The sequence below is a fragment of the Panulirus ornatus genome, chromosome 65 (genome assembly GCF_036320965.1).
Source record: "Panulirus ornatus isolate Po-2019 chromosome 65, ASM3632096v1, whole genome shotgun sequence".
In the NCBI taxonomy this organism is placed as follows: domain Eukaryota; kingdom Metazoa; phylum Arthropoda; class Malacostraca; order Decapoda; family Palinuridae; genus Panulirus; species Panulirus ornatus.
In genome coordinates, this window is record NC_092288.1 from 15,851,321 (window position 1) to 15,874,912 (window position 23,592).

The 23,592-nt window shown below is 40.4% G+C and overlaps 1 protein-coding gene across 6 annotated transcripts in view; it reads right to left on the reverse strand.

Moving 5' to 3' along the window:
- The window catches only part of LOC139746557 (prenylcysteine oxidase 1-like), a 631,496-nt gene that overhangs the window by 227,753 nt on the left and 380,151 nt on the right, over positions 1–23,592 (reverse strand). For 4 of the 6 annotated variants that reach the window (XM_071657914.1, XM_071657912.1, XM_071657913.1 and 1 more), the window contains one exon: positions 14,088–22,939. In XM_071657914.1, coding sequence (XP_071514015.1) covers positions 22,271–22,939 — 669 coding nt within the window. In that variant the 3' untranslated portion in view covers positions 14,088–22,270. Of the gene's footprint in view, positions 1–6,449; positions 6,489–14,087; positions 22,940–23,592 lie in introns of those variants that run through there. The other 2 variants (XR_011712172.1, XR_011712173.1) reach the window with 2 other exon arrangements.

Genomic DNA, 23,592 nt, shown 5'->3' on the forward strand with positions numbered 1-23,592 from the left:
CCAAATGGCATCCTAGCTACATCTCTTCGTTGTATATCAACTAACATATTTCTCTCTTGTGTCTCCCCTGATGAGGTGATTATTACACAAAAGTGCACTTGTGAACTTATCGTGTTTCATTTTCCCTGTGGGCTCATAGGAACACATATAAATATTCATACTTGCTTGCCTTCATCCATTCCTGGCGCTACCCCGCCCCATAGGAAACAGCATCGCGAGGTAGTGCCAGGAAAATAGACAAAAAGTCCACATTCGTCCACACTCAGTCTCTAGCTGTTATGTGTAATGCACTGAAACCACAGTTCCCTATCCAAATCCAGGCCGCACAGACCTCGCCATGGTTAAACCCAGGTGTTTCACAAGCCCTGGTTCAGTCCACTGACAGCTCGTCGACCCTGGTATACCACGTCGTTCCAATTCATTCTATTCCTTACACACCTCTCACCCTCCTGTATGTTCGGCCCCGATCACTCAAAATCTTTTTGACTCCATCCTTCCACCTCCGATTTGGTCTCCCACTTCTCCTTGTTCCCTCCACCTCTGACACATAAATCCTCCTTGTCAATCTTTCCTTACTCATTCTCTCCATATGTCCAAACCACTTCAACACACTATTCTGCTCTCTCATCCACACTTTTGATTTCCACACATCTCTCTTACCCTTTCATTATTTACTCAATCAAACCACCTCACACCACATATTGTATGCAAACATTTCATTTCTAACACATTCACCCTCCGCCTTAAACCCTATCTATAGCCCATGCCTCGCAACCATATAACATTGTTGGAACTACTATTCCCTCAAATATACCAGTTTTTGCTCTCCAAGATAACGTTCTCTCCTTCCACACATTCTTCATTGCTCCCAGAACCTTCGCCCCCTCCCCCATCCTGTGACTCACTTCCATGGTTCCATTCTCTGAAGTCCACTCGCAGATATCTAAAACACTTTTCCTCCAATTTTTCTCCATTCAAACTTACATCCCAATTAACTTGTCCCTTAACCATACTGAGCCTAATAACCTTGCTCTTATTCACATTTACTCTTAACTTTATAATATTATATATATATATATATATATATATATATATATATATATATATATATATATATATATATATATACATATATTACTTTTCAACGCACAACTCTATCCATAGTCCACGCCTCGCAACCATACAACATTGTTGGAACCACTATTCCTTCAAACATACCCATTTTTGCTTTCCGAGATAATGTTCTCGACTTCCACACATTCTTCAAGGCTCCCAGAATTTTCGCCCCCTCCCCCACCCTATGATCCACTTCCGCTTCCAGATCCACTCCCAGATATCTAAAACACTTCACTTCCTCCAGTTTTTCTCCATTCAAACTCACCTCCCAATTGAAATGACCCTCAACCCTACTGTACCTAATAGCCTTGCTCTTATTCACATTTACTCTTAACTTGCTTCTTTCACACACTTTACCAAACTCAGTCACCAGCTTCTGCAGTTTCTCACATGAATCAGCCACCAGCGCTGTATCATCAGCGAACAACAACTGACTCACTTCCCAAGCTCTCTCATCCCCAACAGACTTCATACTTGCCCCTCTTTCCAAAACTCTTGCATTTACCTCCCTAACAACCCCATCCATAAACAAATTTAAACAACCATATTGACATCACACACCCCTGCCGCAAACCTACATTCACTGAGAACCAATCACTTTCCTCTCTTCTTACACGTACACATGCCTTACATCCTCGATAAAAACTTTTCACTGCTTCTAACAACTTGCCTCCCACACCATATATTCTTAATACCTTCCACAGAGCATCTCTATCAACTCTATCATATGCCTTCTCCAGATCCATAAATGCTACATACAAATCCATTTGCTTTTCTAAGTATTTCTCACATACATTCTTCAAAGCAAACACCTGATCCACACATCCTCTCCCACTTCTGAAAACACACTGCTCTTCCCCAATCTGATGCTCTGTACATGCCTTCACCCTCTCAATCAATACCCTCCCATATAATTTGCCAGGAATGCTCAACAAACTTATATCTCTGTAATTTGAGCACTCACTCTTATCCCCTTTGCCTTTGTACAATGGCACTATGCACGCATTCCGCCAATCCTCAGGCACCTCACCATGAGTCATACATACATTAAATAACCTTACCAACCAGTCAACAATAAAGTCACCCCCTTTTTTAATAAATTCCACTGCAATACCATCCAAACCTGCTGCCTTGCCGGCTTTCATCTTCCGCAAAGTTATTTATCTACGATATATACTTTCCCAACCTCCCACCTCACCAACCATTTCGAAAATAAAATGCACCTCGAACTACCAACGCCATGCAACACATTTATAACCTCCAGAGACTTATTCTAACTGACAAAATACCACTTTCCCGACGTGAAACTCCTTCGAGCTTAAATGAATTCAGATCTACCATTATCTTACCCTGTGAACCAACTTTAATTCCATATATGCTGCTCTTGAATGACCATCAGTTGGATAAGGTTGGTTGGTTAAGGCCGAGCATAAACTGGTTCTACAAATATAGTGAAAGCTATTGTGCGAGAGAACAAGGCTAAATGAATCAGCGCCACTTCTGATAACTGAACATGTGATTCAGCATCACAGACATCGGTTCTGGTGTGTGTGCGTGTATATATATATATATAATATATATATATATATATATATATATATATATATATATATATATATATATATATATATAATAAAAATAAAAAAATAAAAAAATATATATATATATATATATATATATATATATATATATATATATATATATATATATATATACATATATATATATATATATATATATATATATATATATATATATATATATATATATATATATATATATATATTGGAAAGGATCACAATTTTGCGCGTGATCTAGATATTCCTGAGTCCACGGGGAACATGAAACACAATAAGTTCCCAAGTGCAATTTTGTGTAATAATCACATCAGGGGAGACACAAGAGAGAAATATAAGTCAGTTGATATACATCGAAGAAAGAATACTTTCCACACATTCCTCACGTGTCGTAGAAGGCAACTAATGGGGACGGGAGCGGGGAGCTAGAAACCCTCCCCTCCTTGTATTTTAACTTTCTAAAAGGAGGAACAGAAGAAGGAGTCACGCGGGGAGTGCTCATCCTCCTCGAAGGCTCAGATTGGGATGTCTAAATGTATGTGGATGTAAATAAGATGAGAAAAAAAGAGAGGTAGATAGCATGTTTGAGGAAAGGAACCTGGAAGTTTTGGCTCTGAATGAAATGAAGCTCAAGGGTAAAGGGGGAAAGTGGTTTGGGAATGTTTTGGGAGTAAAGTCAGGGGTTGGTGAGAGGACAAGAGCAAAAGAGGGAGTAGCACTACTCCTGAAACAGGAGTTGCGGGAGTATGTGATAGAGTGTAAGAAAGTAAACTCTAGATTGATATGGGTAAAACTGAAAGTGGATGGAGAGAGATGGGTGATTATTGGTGCCTATGCACCTGGTCATGAGAAGAAAGGTCATGAGAGGTAAGTGTTTTGGAAGAAGCTAAGTGAGTGTGTCAGCAGTTTTGATGCACGAGACCAGGTTAAAGTGATAGGTGATTTGAATGCAAAGGTGGGTAATGTGGCAGTTGAGGGTATAATTAGTGTACATGGGGTGTTCAGTGTTGTAAGTGGAAATGGCGAAGAGCTTGTAGATTTCTGTGCTGAAAAAGGAATTGTGATTGGGAATACCTGGTTTAAAAAGAGAGATATACATAAGTATACGTATGTAAGTATGACAGATGGCCAGAGAGCGTTATTGGATTACGCGTTAATTGATAGGTGCGTGAAAGAGAGACTTTTGGATGTTAAATGTGCTGAGAGGTGCAACTGGAGGGATGTCTGATCATTATCTTGTGGAGGCGAAGGTGAAGATTTGTACAGGTTTTCAGAAAAGAAGAGAGAATGTTGGGGTGAAGAGAGTGGTGAGAATCAGTGAGCTTGGGAAGGAGACTTGTGTGAGGAAGTACCCGGAGAGACTGATTACATTATGGAAAAAGGTGAGAGCAAAGGACGTAAGGGGAGTGGGGGAGGAATGGGCTGTATTTCGGGAAGCAGTGTTGGCTTGCGCAAAAGATGCTTGTGGTATGAGAAGCGTGGAAGGTGGGCAGATTAGAAAGGGTAGCTAGTAGTGGAATGAAGAAGTAAGATTATTAGTGAGAGAAGAGACATTGACGATTTTGCAGGGAAAAGGTGCAAATGACAGAGAGATGTATAAAAGAAAGAGGTAGGAGGTCAAGAGAAAGGTGTAAGAGGTGAAAAAGAGGGCAAGTGAGAGTTGGGGTGAGAGAGTATCATTAAATTTTAGGGAGAATAAAAAGATGTTTTGGAAGGAGGTATATAAAGTGCGTAAGACAAGAGAACGAATGGGAACATCGGTGAAGGGGGCTAATGGGGAGGTAATAACAAGTAGTGGTGATGTGAGGAGATGGAGTGAGTATTTTGAAGGTTTGTTGAATATGTTAGATGATAGAGTGGCAGATATAGGGTGTTTGGTCGAGGTGGTGTGCGAAGTGAGAGGGTTAGGGAGAATGATTTGGTAAACAGAGAAGAGGTAGTGAAAGCTTTACGGAAGGTGAAAGCCGGCAAGGCGGCGGATCTGGATGGTATTGCAGTGGAATTTATCAAAAAAGGGGGGACTGTGTTGTTGACTGGTTGGTGAGGACATTCAAAGTACGTATGGCTCATGGTGAAGTGCCTGAGGATTGGCGGAATGCATGCATAGTGCCATTGTACAAAGGCAAAGGGGATAATGGTAAGTGTTCAAATTACAGAGGTAAAAGTTTGTTGAGTATTCCTGGGAAATTATATGGGAGAGTATTGACTGAGAGGGTGAAGGTATGTACAGAGCATCAGATTGGGGAAGAGCAGTGTGGTTTCAGAAGTGGTAGAGGATGTGTGGATCAGGTGTCTGCTTTGAAGAATGTGAGAAGTACTTAGAAAAACAAAGTGGTAGAGGATGTGTGGATCAGGTGTTTGCTTTGAAGAATGTGAGACGTACTTAGAAAAACAAATGGATCTGTATGTAGGATTTATGGATCTAGAGAAAGGATATGATACAGTTAATAGAGATGCTCTGTGGAAGGTATTAAGACTATATGGTGTGGGAGGCAAGTTGCTAGCAGTGAAAAGTTTTTATCGAGGATTTAAGGCATGTGTACGAGTAGGAAGAGAGGAAAGTAACTGGTTCTCAGTGAATGTAGGTTTGCGGCAGGGGTGCGTGATGTCCCCATGGTTGTTTAATTTGTTTATGGATGAGGGTGTTAGGGAGGTGAATGCAAGAGTCCTGGAGAGAGGTGCAAGTATGCAGTCTGTTGTGGATGAGAGGGCTTGGGAAATGAGTCAGTTGTTCGCTGATGATACAGCACTAGTGGCTGATTCGGGTGAGAAACTGCAGAAGCTGGTGACTGAGTTTGGTAAAGTGTGTGAAAGAAGAAAGCTGAGAGTAAGAATAAGAGCAAGGTTATTAGGTAGAGTAGGGTTGAGGACAAGTCAATTGGTAGATAAGTTTAAATGGAGAAAAACTGGAGGAAGCGAAGTATTTTAGATATCTGGGAGTGGATTTGGCAGCGGATGGAACCATGGAAGCAGAAGCGAGTCACAGGGTGGGGGAGGGGGCGAATGTTCTGGGAGCGTTGTAAAAATGTGGAAGGCGAGAACATTAACTCGGAAAGCAAAATTGGGTATGTTTGAAGGAATAGTGGTTCTAACAATGTCATATGGTTGCAAGGCGTGGGCTATAGATAAGGTTGTGTGGAGGAGGGTGGGTGTGGTGGAAATGAGATGTTTGAGGACAATATGTGGTGTGAGGTGGTTTGTTCGAGTAAGTAATGAAAGGGTAAGAGAGATGTGTGGTAATAAAGTGTGTGGTTGAGACAGCAGAAGAGGGTGCATTGAAATGGTTTGGTCACATGGAGAGAATGAGTGAGGAAAGATCGATAAAGAAGATAAATGAGTCAGAGGGGGAGGGAATGAGGAGAAGTGGGAGACCAAATTGGAGGTGGAAGGATGGAGCGATAAGATTGTGAGCTATCAGGGCCTGAACATGCAGGAGGTAAACCATAGAAAGTTTTGTGTGGCCTGGATGTGGAAAAGGAGCTGTGGTTTCGGTGCAATATACATGACAGCTAGAGATTGAGTGTGAACGAATGTGGCCTTTGTTGTCTTTCCTGGCGATACCTCGCGTGCGTGTGGGGGGAGGGGGTTGTCATTTCATGTGTGGCGTGGTGGCGATGAGAATGAATAAAGCAAGTATGAATTATGTACATGTGTATAAATGTATATGTCTGTGTATGTATATATATGTATACGTTGAAATGTATAGGTATGTATATGTGCGTGTGTGGATGTGTATGTATATACATGTGTTATGTGGGTGGGTTGGCCATTCTTTCGTCTGTTTCCTTGCGCTACCTCGCTAACGCGGGAGACAGACAAATAAATATAATTCATATAAAATATTTTTTTTTTCTTTTTTTCATACGATTCGCCATTTCCCGCATTTGCGAGGTATATAATATATACATAGAGAGAGAGAGAGAGAGAGAGAGAGAGAGAGAGAGAGAGAGAGAGAGAGAGAGAGAGAGAGAGATCTGAAAGTTTGATCAACATGTCCACAGTTGCAGATGTGATCATTATTGTTTGACAGACATAATCACAGGCATCACACTATAAATAACTGGCCGATAAATATGATGGTGCAGCACACAAGGTGAGGTAGTACGTCCTCGTCATGCAACACAGTGATCGGTCTCGTGCATTAGGACCGGAAGCCAAAGCATTTGGCAGAGCACCAAATGTAGGAATATAGACTCGTGGTTGCTGACAGCCAACGCTTCCGCACTCCATTAAAAATCGGTTCCGTGTGTGTGTGTGTGTGTGTGTGTGTGTGACCTCTCCAGCCGCCACTTGCTAGACCATGTTGGTCACAAGTACAGTTTCCCTCTGACTCCTACGATCAATCCTCTTCGCATACCCCCCACTCTCCAGCAAGGATCTCCCCACAACCACCACGTAAAAGGTCCACATCCACTGGTTGTCTCATGAAACGACTTCGGCTAATTTTCATCCTCGCTGCTGTGAAGCTAACAGTCTTGGGGCTGAACCTCCTCCCAGTACCATAAACACGTCATGGATCCCGCAAGTAGTCAACTCCAGCGTTCGTTCTTACCCCAACCTATCTCCCGCCAGACACGATCACTGGACTGTCTACACCAGTCCTGCTAGCACTTGGCACGCTGCTGATGACAGTGTTCAAGGACATACTCGCCTCTCTCTATAATTTGCTTCTACTGTTGTCAGCCACCACAGACACACCTCCTACTTTCACCAAACCTTGTCGACGGCTTTACCCACAGCATAGAAAGGGTTGCCTGCAGGAAAAGTTTGACAAAAATGTTGCAAAATTACATATTACATCTTTCCAGCTACTGTTAGGTCTCGCATCTTCACACGGTTCCCAGGGTGATTTCCGTGCCCATTCAACATCAGCCAAATCACTACTCGATCCTGAACTCCAAGGGCGTCGCCCATGACCTTTATAGATCTTCAATATTCTTGACGGTAGTAGATCTGGTCTATAGGTTCCATTGGATTCCATCGGACATTCCTAAGAGCGCTGTCATTAAGACTTGTTAATCTGTTCGCACGCCTTTCGACATGTGCCTAGTGTTCGTATCTCAAACTCTAACAAAAGATGGGACAGAGTGAAAAATAAAAGTGGCTTAGTGGCATCAATATACAATAGGGCACAAACTGCGAGGAACTGATGCGTGAAACTGAAGATTTTCTTTCTGTCACATCTGTCCGCGACATCCTGATGGCCAGCCGTAACATGGCCTCATGATGAAGCCAGGCAAGTTTGGCACACCGTGTCATCTTCCTTGGATACAGAGCTGCTGGATTAAACGATTCCAGCCCTCAGAGGTTTCCTCACCCACCTCGTTAAATAAAACAATGAAAATCCCAGGCGCACGTATCACTACTTCAATCCCTGTTGAGTGGACATCTCTGCGCCCCGCACAGCTGCAGACGGTGCCTACACCATATCTCATCTTTTTCACCCTGCTACTAAAGCTTCCACCGGCCTATTCCTAGACGCTCTCTCTACCTACTCATCAGTACGTGGCTGCCCATCATTTCCTTAAGTGGGTTTCTACGGCAGACGAGGAATACACCACTTCTGATCGGGAACCTCTTGTCAACTGTGTGGCCAATCAGCTCTTCTAGCTCTTCTGCTACTTCTAGCATAACAAAGAGCTGCACATCTTCGCCGACCACAAACACTGGTGCTGCCACTAACAGCTCTCATGTACAGCCATATCTATGAATAACGATGTTGCAAATGCTCAAAAACTAACAATGCAATCGTGAGAAAACATAAATATTCTGCAACAAACGCATGACCTTAAACATTCAGGTAATTTACGGACATTTACACAATGCATCTATCAGCCAAATGTATTATGAGCGAATGAAACTACTCACCTACACGAAGACTTCAAAATCTACTCAAATTACTCGGGTATGCTTCGAAAACCACACCCTAAGAACAAGACAATCACCCACCTTCCTGTGAAGGTGGCAACACCAACATTAGCTGTACTGTACTGTATAGTAACTGAAAAACTTGCTTACTCACTGCTACACCGGCTTCATCAACATCTTCCGCACGACGACACAATCTTTGGGGACGATTGCGTTTATATTCGATCTGAACCATAAGGGTCAAGTCAAAGGCTTGGCCACGATACCCAAAGGATGTTTCGCTGTGCTCAATGGTTTCACAAAATTGCTTGCAAGAGTTGTCTTACTTTGGATTTTTTGTTTTTCGAACATCTAAGTTACTATGTTACTACAGAGCATATATTCAAAGGAGGGAAACATGAAAATAACGTGTATGGGAGTGTAAACCAAAGTTAGCCTGGCAAGGAGAGCTACAACTTTGGTGAAAAATTCATAAGGTAGTTTTGACTGTGCTAATTTGCCATAAATGGTGATATTTTCCATGAGACATGCATCAGCCATGTCAACATTAAAACGAAAGGAGGAAGCGCAGGTTACTGCGGTAACAGGTAGCGCAACCTTACAGAAGAAAAAATGAAAACTGACCCGACTTGTCGAAGCCACAGCGGAACACTTAAGGCGTCGGCACAAATACAACACTGTCAGTCGTGGGTATCCCTTCCTTCCTACTGTTCCCCACCAACTAAAGGACTGGCGCACCATAGCCCCGCCCCCTTCGGTGACTGACATCGAATGTTAAATATCTCATGCCAAACTGTAGGAAATGCTTTCCCTTTCAATGTTTACGTTTTCAAATGAGTTATGGTGAGAAGGGACACAGAGTAAATCCGTCTGATTATGGAAGACAAGATAAGGCATTATGCAGGCAAAACATGCTGGACAGTTGCCATTTAATGCCACAAAGAAATTTGGCAATTTTAAATTTACAAACAATGGGCACACTTTTGGTCTTTTAAGTTGACCAAGAGTTAAAATGGTTAATCCTCTATGTGTATACAATTTGGCCTCTTATGTATTCTGTTAGTTACTGACTGTTGCATCTTTGTCACGTACGTACTTTCCCTGACGACTGTAGTGGTCGTTCCCTGTCCGTCCTTCGTGCTGTATCTCATTTCTATTTCAATTTTACCAACAACAAGTTGGAGTGTTACTATAGAGGTCATCCCCACATGTCACTGACCAGTACTGGTGGATGTAGCTTGATGAGGGCCTAAAATGTCCCCAGCAGATGAGTAGGCCCAAACTACCAACGAAGCGTCGATCGGCCACACATTCATTACCTTCATCACTGACCTTCATCGCCATAATTAGTTACATCTTCATTACCAACACCACTGACATACCTTCATTACAAGTTAACAGACCAACAGGGAGCTAAAAAAAAAAAGGGGGGGGGGGGGGGTCAGGGGAACTACCGGAAAGGTCAAGAGAATTCCCAATACACTTAGGAACAGATGTATAAAAAAGTTCTCATACCACAACAATCACCTCTTCTCACCACCTCAGTTACCTTTCCCTCTGATGCTCCTCAGCCACCTTCCATAACAACAAGCTGGTCATGTCAACAATCATGTCTACAGAGAAGAGTTTGGTTCAATTTTGAATGTTTCAATGATTGTGGTCATCAATGGGGCTTCTGTCTTATTATAAATACATCATAACATCCGTGAAGTATTCTGTACCGTAACAGATATAAAATCCAGAATCAAACGATCACACCTGTAACCTAGCCTAAATGTACCCAACCTTAACACATTGATTCCCTTGACCAAAGCGCCGTATTACACATGTCGCCTGCAACAGGACGCCGTACCATATGTTTCATATTGTATGCAAGTAACTAAATGTAGTTCAAAATCATACTTATCGTGCCTTGTTAGCTAAACTATGTAACTCTCAAAACTAGTGTTGTACCGCATCTCACGTAGCTACGGAGAACATGATACCGTAAAATGTGTAGTTTTGAGTCACTCCATACATTAAAACGAAAGTGAAAAGCGCAGGTTCCTGCGGTAACATGTAGGGCAGCCTTAAAGGAGACATGAAAACTGACCTAGACTTGCCGGAGACACGATGGCACATTCAGACTGTATGAACCAGCACAACAACCCCGCCTCACAACAATGTTACATGTATCCTTCTCACTCGTTGGTCTATTCCTCACGACAATGGAGCTACCCTCAACCTACCTGCCGTCCCCATCAACCCCGAACGCTTCGGTGACTGACGTCGAATGTTAAATATTTTATGCCAAACTAGGAAATGCTTTCCCTTTCAATGTTGACATTTTCAAATGACCTACCGATCTGATTATGGAAGACAATATGAGGCAAAAGTGAAAAGTGAATTAGTGGAGTAATTAGCCAAGGAAACTGAAATAATTGCCTAGGTATCAAAACAAATGGCTCAGTGATTATCCAACCAACTTTAAGAATCCAGCCTTGGAGACAGTTTGCCCAGTCCGAAGGGGATAACGCTAAAATCTAATAGGAATTCCAGTAAGCCATACCTCGCTCTGTTACACAGGATGCCTATATAAAGTGTGCAAGGCCCGTTCCCCTACTAAGGCAACGAACTAATAATATGTCTACAAGAGACACTGATAATTCCAATTTCAACAGAACAGTAAGGGCCGATTGTCAACAGTAGGGAACGTACACCAACATGTGTATAAAGAGAATTCTAGCAGCATGTATATGGAGACAGTGAGCTGCACCAAGTACGTACGTTGGGCGCATCACATCACAAATTAACAGTGCTCGGTCAGCCCGACATGACCTGGGGAACGGGGGTCGTCTCTTTTCAAGGACAGCCGCACGCTCGGATCCCGTGCACGTAAAGGACCGAATTGACCGGAGGGTGATGTGCAACCAGTTGATGCTTCCTTAAGTGACCTTTTACCACCATAAACTAAGCAGATCTGCTTTTCAGTATTATGGTGTGCCGCAGGAATTACACTTGTATTGCTTGTTTTAAAATGTTGAGGTTCATTATGTTTCCCTTACATTTGTGAATTAGTGTTAGTTATTGCCAGCAGGTGTGTCAGGATGCATGCTAGTTAATTTCTATGACTGCTATCAAATTGAGATATTAAAAGTAAGAATATTCGTGGCCTCCTTTGTAAACGGAAGAGAGTGGTCACAATATGCTTGGCAGTCCATTGACCTAGTGAGGGTATTTCTGTTCGAGTTAAGGGGTTTTACATTAACTATGGCTTTGTGGGCCCTAATAGTAATCTTAATTGATCATCACCACTATCAACTAACGGTGAATTCTCGTCTCTATTCTTTAACCCCGATCAACAGGAAAGAGCATCATGCCAACCCCTGTATGAGCGAGGTTGCGTCAGGAACAGACAAAAAAGGCCACATTCGTTCACACTTAGTCTCTAGCTGTAATGTGTATTGCACCGAAACCACAACTCCTTATCCACATCCAGGTCCCACAGACCTTTCCATGGTTTACCCCAGACGTTTCAAATGCTCTGGTTCACTCCACTGACAGCACGTCAACCCTGTTATATCACATAGTTCCAATGCACTCAATTCCTTGCATGCCTCTCACCCTCTTTCCCATTTCACACAAATTTCCAAATTCAGTCACCAACTTCTGCAGTTTCCCACTCAAATCAGCCACCAGAGCTGTATCATCGGTGGACAACAACTGACTCAATTCCCAGGACCTCTCATCCCCAACAGAGTACATACTCGCCCCTCTCTCCAAAATTCTTTACCTTCCTAACCACCCCATCCATAAACTAATTAAACAACCACGGAGACATCACACACCCCTGCCACAGACCAACCTTCACTGGGAACCAATCACTCGCCCCTCTTCCTATTTGTACACTTCTTACATCCTTGATAAAAAATTTTCACTGCTTTTAGCAGCTTACCTCCCACACCATATACTTTTGAGACCTTCCACAGTGCATCTCGATCAACCCTATCACATGCCTTCTCCAGATCCATAAATGCTACATACAAATACATGTTTTTCCAAGTATTTCTCACACACATTCTTCAAAGCAAACACCTGATCCATACATCCTCTACCAATTCTGAAACCACACTGTTCCTCCTCAGTCTGAAGCACTGTACATGACTTCACCTTCTCAGTCAATACCCATCCATACAATTTTCCAGTAATACTCAACAAACTTATGCCTCTGTAGTTTGTAAACACTCACCTTTATCTCCTTTGCCTTTGTATAGGGCACTATACATACATTCTGCCAATCCTAAGCACTTCACCATGATCCATACATACAGTGAATATCCTTACCAACCAATCAACAACACAGTCACTCCCTTTCTTAATTAATAAATTCAACTGCAATACCATCCAAACCCACTGATTTGGCAGACTTCATCTTCCACAAGGCTTTCACCACTGCTTCTCTTTTAACCATTCTCCCTCTTCAAACACCATCCTGACCAAAACACACTACATCTGCCACTCTTTCATCAAACACGTTCAACAAACCTTCAAAATACTCACTCCATCTCCTTACTTCATCACTACATGTCATCACTTCCCCCCTTGCCCCATTCACCGATATTCCAATTTGTTCTCATCTTACACACGTTATTTACCTCCTTTCAACATATCTTTTTTATTCTCCCTAAAGTTTAATGATACTCTCTCACCCCAACTCTCATTTGCCTTCTTTTTCAACCCTTGCACCTCCTTTTAACCTCCTGCTGCTTTCTTTTATACATCTCCTAATCACTTGCACTCCAATCTTGTATCATCCAAACACCTCTCTTTTCTCTTTCACTAACAACATTTTTGTTTATTTCCTGGCATTACCTCACTGAAGTGGAGGGTAGTGATGCTGTGTATGTGTACGTATGTATGTTGATATATATATATGTATGTATATGTACGTGTATGGGTGTTTATGTATATCTACGAGTATATGAGTGGACAGGCCATTCTTCTTCTGTTTCCTGGCACTACCTTGCTGACGCAGGAAACGGTGATCAAGTACAATACATATTCATACTTGATTGCCTTCATCCATGGTTAGAAGAGAAGATACGGATAAGGGGAAGGGATAGTTTGAGATGAAAGAAGATTGAGGTATGTGCAGGTGCATGGGGTAAGTTTTTTCAATGCATGTTGGTGATTTTCTGGAAATGTGTTTTGGTACCTTGTAATATGCACTTGACAGACTATGAAGGGGGTGGGGGATTGTTTATAAGCAGTTATGCTGTACCTTTTCAAAAGAAATTCACCAAGCTAGCTAAACATTCATTGTGTGCATCGATGGATGACAGGCGCTACCATGTCAGGATCTTGAATTTGTCTGTAGTTTGTAACATTATTTTCAAGTCCATGCCAAATTTAGGGGCTATTTCTCTCAGATATGAACTGAGTGGTATAATCTTTGGTTATTCTTCCTATTTTCTGAGTCCATTAATCTCTCTCTCTCTTTCTCTCTCATATGCAAAAATCAACCACAGGAAAATGAAACACTATAAGTTCCCATGAGCACTTTCGTGTAATGATCACATCATCAGGGGAGATACAAGAATGAGATAGATGACTTAAAAAAGTCAGTTGATATACAAGGAAGAGACGTAGCTAAGACACCACTGGTAAGCAAGGGTTACCAGATATGCATTATTGTCAGGAACACTAAGCACTACACCAAGTAAGTCCATAAACTACTTAATGCATTAAAGACAATGATAACTATCAAGAGGCATGAGGGTGCACGTATCCTAAACCAATATACATGTAACCTATGTATATTAAGGACTTGCATAAGTATAATCAATATAACAATATAACAAAAAATATAACAATATACAATATAACAAACAATGATGATTACACAAGATTCATGAAGCTCTAAATATCTTTTATTAGTATAGGGCATGATGTTGCAGAAGCAATGTCATCCTACATAATCATTCATATCATAACAATGATACCAAGTATAATCAAATGCCCATTATCTAGCCACCATTTGACTGAATTTCATCATATACATAATCTCATTTACTCTTTTGAGGTGTCTCATCTTTCTACAATGTTCCTTATAAAACAAAATATCACAACAACAAATATAAAGCATGTATAAAGAAAAGGAATATAAAGGAAACAACTGAAAACACTGGCATGCAAAAAGAATATCAAATCAGCAACATGATTCAATTCCAAATTCATGAGGTTTATATACTTCAAAGGATTATGAGACAATGGATTAAACCAGGACATGTGAAGCATCTGGGGTAAACCATGGAAAGTGTGTGGGGCCTGGATGTGGAAAGGGAGCTGTGGTTTCGGTGCATTATTACATAACAGCTAGAGACTGAGTGTGAACGAATGGGGCCTTTGGTGTCTTTCCTAGCACTACCTCGCACACATGAGGGGGAGGGGGTTGTTATTCCATGTGTGGCGAGGTGGCGATGGGAACAAATAAAGGCAGACAGTATGAGTTATGTACATGGGTATATATGTATATGTTTGTGTGTGTATATATATGTGTACATTGAGATGTATAGGTATGTATATTTGCGTGTGTAGACGTATATGTATATACATGTGTATGTAGGCGGGTTGGGCCATTCTTTCGTCTGTTTCTTTTGCGCTACCTCGCTAACGCGGGAGACAGCGACAAATCAAAATAAATAAATAAATAATTTATATCTACAGGTGAAATGAACTTTCAACAACATCACCTTATATTTTGACATTTGAGCATCCCAAAAGCCCATGGAAGATATATGCCCCATCCTGTTGGTTCATTCTAATTGCTGGAGCTATGAGAAAGAAATCAAACAAGAAATGATCAAAATGTGGATGTGCTCGGGCATGTCTGTATATGTAAATGTACATTTCTGTTGAATAATAATGATTCACAAGTGTCATCCACAATAATCTGAATTTAACAGGCATAGCAAACACAGAATCTATATTGGCTTATTTTTTCTAAGAATATCTACAGATAGGTGAGCAATATGTGACACTTCTTGAGGCAGCTGGACAAGGCTGTTTGGAACATGAGCTGTGTGATGAATTCTAATGAAAGATGGAAAAGTGATGGGTATGTACAGTGAGTATATGTGAAGCATGATGTTATTCATGGCTGTAGTATAATCCATGAGCAGATATTAAGATTCTATGAAATTGTCATCATAAATAGGTTGGATATTTTCCTTGTACCAAGTACGGTGTTAAGGGGTAAGAATTAAGATGTAACTACATTCTCAATTATTCAAAATGTCAATCAAAAATGTAACAAACTGGTCAGTACAGAGGGAAGCCTGATCTAATACTATATATACATGTACAATGGTGAGTTCAAATTTAGTGTTGCAGCATTAACCCTTCTGCTGCATCATATAAATGTTCAGGTTCATTCCTAAAGTGTCAGTGAATCACCAAAGCATGAAAGTATCTAAATAACTACTCACAATAATTCATCAACATTGAAAGATGTATTTTCTGTCTGGTATCAGTATTCCTTAAACGTCACATTACTAAATGAAAAATAATTATTCTAAAAATTACAAAAAATATTTGCTCTATCGCCAAAAGTTAAATGTAACTAAAAGATCCTTTGTATTACTTTTTTTCAGTACTAAAAGAATTCAAAATTTCTATACTGACATTAATACCCTTTTAGAACAATATTAGACAGTAAAAAATACTTGGAAAAAAAACAAGAAAATAACACAAAAGGCGTTCTCCAATATATGGAATAGGTAGGAACAAACCCAGGGGTCCCTTCTAACTTTGTGGGGCTCCTACAGTGAAACTCAGAGGTGACTGAGCAATATGCGTTTAGTGTCCCTGTTACGGTAGCTGCATTGTGGGCATGAGAGGTCTTGGGATGTGTTGAATTGGTGTCTGTAGTGTGGTGCGTATGGGTGATGTTCTATGTGAAAATGGGAGAGTATGACTCATGTCTGTCTCAAGAGTGTGGCTTTAGACAGGTGTTTGTCTGATGGAGAATTTACGAGTGAGTTGGGAGGGTGGTTGTTCAGTGCTTGTCAGGTTATTTCACTGTGCATGTGTTTTGTCAATGCTATTTGCTGAGGGGTAAAGGGATCTGTGAGTGTAGTATGCAGAAGCATGAGACAAGGACATAGGTATCTAATTTCCACATATAGGTTGGTGGTTAGTTATAGAGTGGTCTGGGTGGGAAGGGTCTAGTGCTGTTGCAGAATTGATTGCTGAGCATGTTGAAGTGTAACTATATCAGGAAAATCTTTATTTCACAGTGGTGTTGGGTGTTTGTGTTCCTAGGCTGCCAGTGATTATTCTCAGTGCTCTATTTCATGTGGTTTGCAGCTTTGTTATAAGTCTCACATGTACCTCGTCCATACAGAAATAAATCAGTTCAAAACACAAAGAGCTGATGGTTTAGTCCAGCAAGTGATTATGAAAACCAGGGCAGTATAATAAGACAGTACATATGTGGCAATAATTCTAAGATTCATTTGATATTCCCGCATATCAGAATGATGGTAAACTTTTTTGGTAGCTGTAGGGTAAATCCAAATTTCATAGACAATGGGTATAAATGTTTGTTCAGATATATCTAAATGATGTTGCACCCACTGTGCTATCCACTGGTGCACTTATGTTGTTTATTGATTGTATAATTTCTGACTTTCTTAACCCACAGCACTTACATTTCTAATCTTCAAGAATGTACTTCATTCTTCCAACAGTGATAATAAAGAGGCTAGTCTCATTGACATCATATGTTAGATTTAATGGCCACTTCAAAAAGTTTGTAATATCTTTTTCCCCCGATGACAGCCTTCACCTAGTTCAGATTTCACATCTTCAATGCATGTGAAGAAATTTTATCAGGACCCTGTGTCTTGACATGTAAGCACATGCTGCTAAGTAGTCTCCTGTTCATGATTTATATCCTTACTGTCATAATGCCCCATCTATGAAATGCTGTACAACCATATAATGTTCCACACACCTTATCTTTCATAAAAATTTTCTGTCACAGGTAGAGTTACATCATTTAACATCACAAATAATTTTCTATGTGTGAAATCCAAACAATAACTTTCTCAGGTTTATATCCCAAAATTAGATATTTGTGGAAAACCAAGTATGACACTAGTGAAAACAGTCACAGTAACACTGTCCTCTACTTTCAAACAGTCAGAGTCGCACTAACCTTTGCTTTCAAAAGCTTTCCAATTATGCCATTCAGTTTGGATAACTAGGTTTATCGTCTTTGTCAACTACAAGACATTAATTTTCATCATGTATCAGCCTTGCCAAGTATGGAAGCAACAGATATAAATCCACCATCCAGAATTTTATCCAAGAAACCAGTGGGAGATTGTGCAATAAGGCAAGGAATCAAAGCAATTGTTAAGAGGGACATTATGAGGTTCAGCTACGTTTGTAAGTTTGGGGCTTGCCATAGTTTTTCTCTCATTTGACAGGTACCTGGATAAGCCAACCACTCTTTAATTCATGACCCATAAGAGTAAGTCCCTGAGGGAGAGCCCTGTCAGGCTATGAATGGGGCAATAGGGAGGGTTCATACTCTATGTATCCCTTTCACAATAAGTAACTCGACTGGCTTTCAAACTACCCTTAGATTCAAATCTTTCTGGTTGCCCTCTCATAACCATCCTGTTGAATCTCTAAAGATAAGAAAGTTTACTCTGAGCTTGAACTTCTATCCTGGTTACAAATGAGCTACCAAAAAGGCACAGGTTTGGGACTGATGGCTCTTGGTTATGCACTTCCTGAACATATAAAACTGTCATGTGGGTTAGTCTTACATGTATATCATGCCCCTTTTGGTTACACATAATTCTGTAAGAGCCTAAATAAACAGTAACTATAGTTTTCAAGGCAATCATTCTTGCTACAGCCTTTGGTAACATCTACTTCTCTCCAGTCATGTGAGAGTATGAGCAAAGCCTTTAGCCACATCATGTGACTACTGACCTTACATACAACAGTTGTTCAGGTTTTACCTCAATTAACTTGACCATTAATGAGAATGGAATACTGTCTTAAACAAGCAGGTAGGTTATTATGTAACAACGTCTAAAACCTTTCCAGCCTATCATCAATGACTTTGTCTGTAAAAACCACTGAAGCAGACTTCAAGAATTTACTACATCCATAAACAGGCTGTGTTTTCTGTATATATAGTAATGTAACAAGCCTAGTTTGGGGTATGTGATGAAGAGACCAAGATATTATTATGGCCATGAAGCTGTCTGTGATCCTCATGGTTGTCTGTGTACTATCCTCAGTACAAAGACATCCTCATCGATATGTGAAAGTGTTCTGGTGAAAGTTTTTAAACATAAACCTAGTCACTGTACCAATTTGTTTTGTCCAGGGAATACCACATACACAAGCAAAAGCAATCAAAATTCATAAATTAATATAGGTCTAAGACAGTCAAAATTAATCATGATAAAAATATATTGGATACTTGAATATAATGCATTTAAGGGATAGAATGTTCACATATGGTATCAAACAAATGTACTAAGTATATTATCAAAAAACTCTTAAATTACAAATATGTCCAAATGACTTTAACCATGTCTATGATAAGCTGTTGGCAGTAGTATAATACAGTCCCAACTGGAAGTGCTTAAACAAACTGTTCACAAAAGACCACCTGTTGGACAGTTTGGTAGACACGGTTTGAGGAGTAACTTTATATTTTGTTGGGTTTTTCACCTTTTGTACTGAAATAGAACCTCATAGAAATAACAAACATCTCTAATGCCTTACAATATAAACAGCATGAACACCCTCAAAAGAACTATGGTGAGAAATGACCTCCATGGGGCACTTTTTGGAGGAAATGTGCTGAGTTTAACACTGTCAGTTTGAAGTGATGGATTGGCTTGGAACAGACTAATTAAATCCAGGCACATTTCAACAATCCTCCTCATTCATCTCCATTCCCTAACCACCGTCCCTCTTCAAAAACCTCCAGTTCTCAACCACCTTCTCCCTCAAGTGAATCCCCTCGTACCTCCATTCAAAATCCATTTCCACTCCTGAAAAACTTTCCCCCAAATCTCTACTACTCAGCTACTTGCCTCCTTTACCATTTCCACTTCTAAACCACCTCTGACTCTTAACCACCTCCCCTTTAACCATCCCAGTCCTTAACCACCAATATATTTTATCAACATCTCTTTCTCATCTACCTTTATTTCTCAACCATTCATTTAATTAACTCCTAAATCACCTCCACATCTCTGCTAACTCCATTTCTCACCCAATCTCCCTCCCCAAACACCTTTACTTCTTGTACATTTCCCCTTCTTTTGTCAAGCCTTTCCTCTCACTTTCCATTCTACAACTAAACCAATACCCTTGAGCCATCTTCCCCCCCTCAACTAACTCTTTTCATCATCCATCCCCTCAACAACTGCCTGCATTCTTCACCCATCTCTCCTCCTTAGACATCTCCAGCCCTCAACATCTTCCCTCCTCAACCACCAATACTGTCATCCATCTCCTTTCCTCAATCATCTCTCCTCCTCAACCAGTCCGAGATCTCCATTCATCTCCCCTTTTTAATTGTCTCCATTCTGCAACCATCTCCATTACAAAGCCACTTCTACCAGTCATCCATTTCCTTTCCTTACCCACCTTACTGATCATCAATCTTCCTTCCTCAACCACCTTCTTTCTTCAACAATCTTCCCTTAACCACTCCCACTATTCATCCATCTTCCTTTCACAACCACTTTCATTCATTGATCATTTTCCCTCCTCAAGGGATCTTAACCACCTCATCTCCTGAGAATGACCATAAAAATACTTGGATTTACTTTACATCCATACTGAAACAACACTAATTTGTATTAGATGTAAGCCTAATCTGTGGTCAGTTCAGGTGAAAAACAGGAAAAATTGTGAACTTAATGAAACATCTGATTAACTGTTTGTTACTCCTCATGTGCATGTCAGTTATTACTTTGATCATTCAATTCTAAATTTAAGCATTACTTTGTCGATATCATGCTTTCTATGGAAAATGTAAATCTTTATAAAAGTTTGCACTGTAACAACTAGTTTATAAACACATACATAAAAGTAAGAGAATACAGTCATGTCAGACTCTCTATATATCAAAAAAAGGTCATCATAATAAGAAATCAATATTCAAACGAACAAAGAAATTTTTGAGATTAGATTAAAGATCCCTGGAGAAGAATATTCGAAACAAGTATTGCGTGTGATATTGAGTCTAGTCTGGTTATTCTGTATGTGTTCATGAACAACGGATCTGTTAGCACATTGAAGGTGTGGATTATGAGAACTGAAATTAGGTCTCTGGGGTGGGAAGACTCAAAATGATATTATCCCCAAAGGTAATACAATTAAAAGGAACATTTCTTGGGACAAAAAATGCAGAATAAAAAGGATCCAGAAAGCCAAACACTCATGATAACAAAAGTCCCTGTAGCTGGACAATCAGGGTTACAAAGATTTTAACAAAAAGTCACTTCTGCAAACACAATTTTCCATACCACAACATGAAAAAACCTCAGGATAACACATAAACAGAGAGGCAGACATCAAAATAATAAAAGATATAATAAATAATCATTATAATATGAATCACAGATCAGACAATCAAGATATATATAAAGATGCCAGCAGACTTGCAAGCAATGACAGAAATATCTAACAGAAAACTCTGCCCAACAAGCAAGCAAATTACTTGAAAAGAGTGGACTTAGCAACAGATGGAACCATGGCAGCAGAAGTGAGTCACGGTGGGGGAGGGGGCGAAGGTTCTGGGAGCGATGAAGAATGTGTGGAAGGAGAGAACATTATCTCGAAGAGCAAAAATGGATATGTTTCAAGGATTAGTAGTTCCAACAATGTTATGTGGTTGCGAGGCATGGGCCACAGACGGTTGTACGGAGGAGGATGGATGTGTTGGAAATGAAATGTTTTAGGACAATATGTGGTGTGAGGTGGTTTGATCAAGTAAGTAATGAAAGGGTATGAGAGATGTGTGGAAATAAAGAGTATGGTTGAGGGAGCAGAATGGGGTGTACTGAAATGGCTTGGGCATACGGAGAGAATGAGTGAGGAAAGACTGACAAAGATGATATATGTGTCAGAGGTGGAGGGCACAAGGAGAAGTGGGAGACCAAACTGGAGGTGGAAGGATGGAGTGAAAAAGATTTTGAGCGATCGGGGCCTGAACATACAAGAGGGTGAGAGACATCCAAGGAATAGAGTGAACTGGAACGATGTGGTATACTGGGGTCGATATGCTGTCAATGGACTGATCCAGGGCATATGAAGCACCTAGGGTAAACCATGGAAAGGTCTGTGGGGCCTGGATGTGGATAGGGAGCTGTGATTTCGATGCATTACACATGACAGTTAAAGACTGAGTGTGAATGAATGTGGCCCTTTCTGTCTGTTTTCTTAATGCTACCTCGCTGAAGCAAGGGGTAGTGATACTGTTTCCTGTGAGGCGAGGTAGCGACAGAAATGGATGAAGGCAAACGAGTATGAATATGTACATGTGTATTTATGTGTATATGTCTGTGTGTGTGTGTGTATGCATATGTTGATATGTATATGTATGTATATGTGCCTATATGGGTGTTTATGTATGTATATGTGAATATGAATGGATGGACCATTCTTCGTCTGTTTTCTCTGCATCAGAGTTCATCCTTCATTGACACCTTCATACCAGCATTTGGATCTTGCAGCCAGTATTTGTAAGCAAGAAGTGCAACATTCTTTGCTCCAATTACACTCATCTCCATGGCACTTCCTGCCAACTCAATAGCATTTACATAATACATGCCTGGTAGCAATTCAAAATCTGCCAACTGCTGGTCTGAATCATAGTGTGGGTAAGCTAACCAGTCAATGATGTTTGTAGAGTTGCGTTCCTCAAAAAATATATTCAACTGATCTTCTCCCAAAGGATTTGGTGAGAATATTTTCCATACATCTGGATACTGCTGAGAGCAGTCACCACAATCCACTGGGTATTGTTTACCAAAAGCATTGAATATCAGTCGAGGATTTGTCACTAAAATTTCGTCAATGTGATCACCCTCTGGAAGCAAAATGCTCTCTGGCCTGAGTTTTCCCTGCACCATTGTGCAGATAATTCTCTCATAATGGCCAGGAAAATTAAAGTCCTTAGTAAAGTTGACAAAGGTTATGTTGCTTTTATCCTTAGTGAGAGGAGTAGCAAGTACAACAATGTCATAATCTTGAGTGCGAGGTTCAAAAGTTACATCCTCCTTTGGGTTATGGGATGCACTTCCCTCTGTAAACAGTCTTTCCTCTGGAGTTTCTCTTTCAAGAGATGTAACCTGTTGAATAACATATGCTATTAAGAAAAACTACACAAGAAATACTCAAAAGAATTTGGTTTGGTGAAGCAATAAAGAAATTTGTTTTCAATGGGGACACTGCTTTCTGCAAACTGTTACTGCCAAATGGAGGGTCCTGTCCAGTACAGTCAAGAGAGACTTTGATTAAGAATCCTGAAATGCCCCCAAAAAGTATTTGGCATATCCAATGACTGGATTCAGTTAACATGATAACTCTCATTCCCAGTCACAGCTGCAACAATCATTAACCAACATGTTCCTATACCACAGCTTTTCATTTTTGCTTGCCATCCTTCCACTCTTTCTCTTACCCTCCCTCTTCTAGCTGTCACATCATTTCCCTACGTTAAAACCTGTATCTTTTTCAAAAAGTCAGTTTTTCATCAGAAAAGCCCTTACACTATCCTCAGTCTCTCCTTCTCTCTCATGACTTGGTCTTTGAACAAACCTTTGTCTACAACTGGAACTTTCAAAAAGAAAAAAAAGCTGAATAGTCAGAGGGTGGTTTAATAATCATCTGAAGTAGAAAGTACAGAATACCAAAAGAGGGTGAACACAAAAGCTTTTAGGCTATTCAATTGATATGCAATCTTTCATTGTACTTAAACTTTCTATTTCCTTCAACTCCTCCC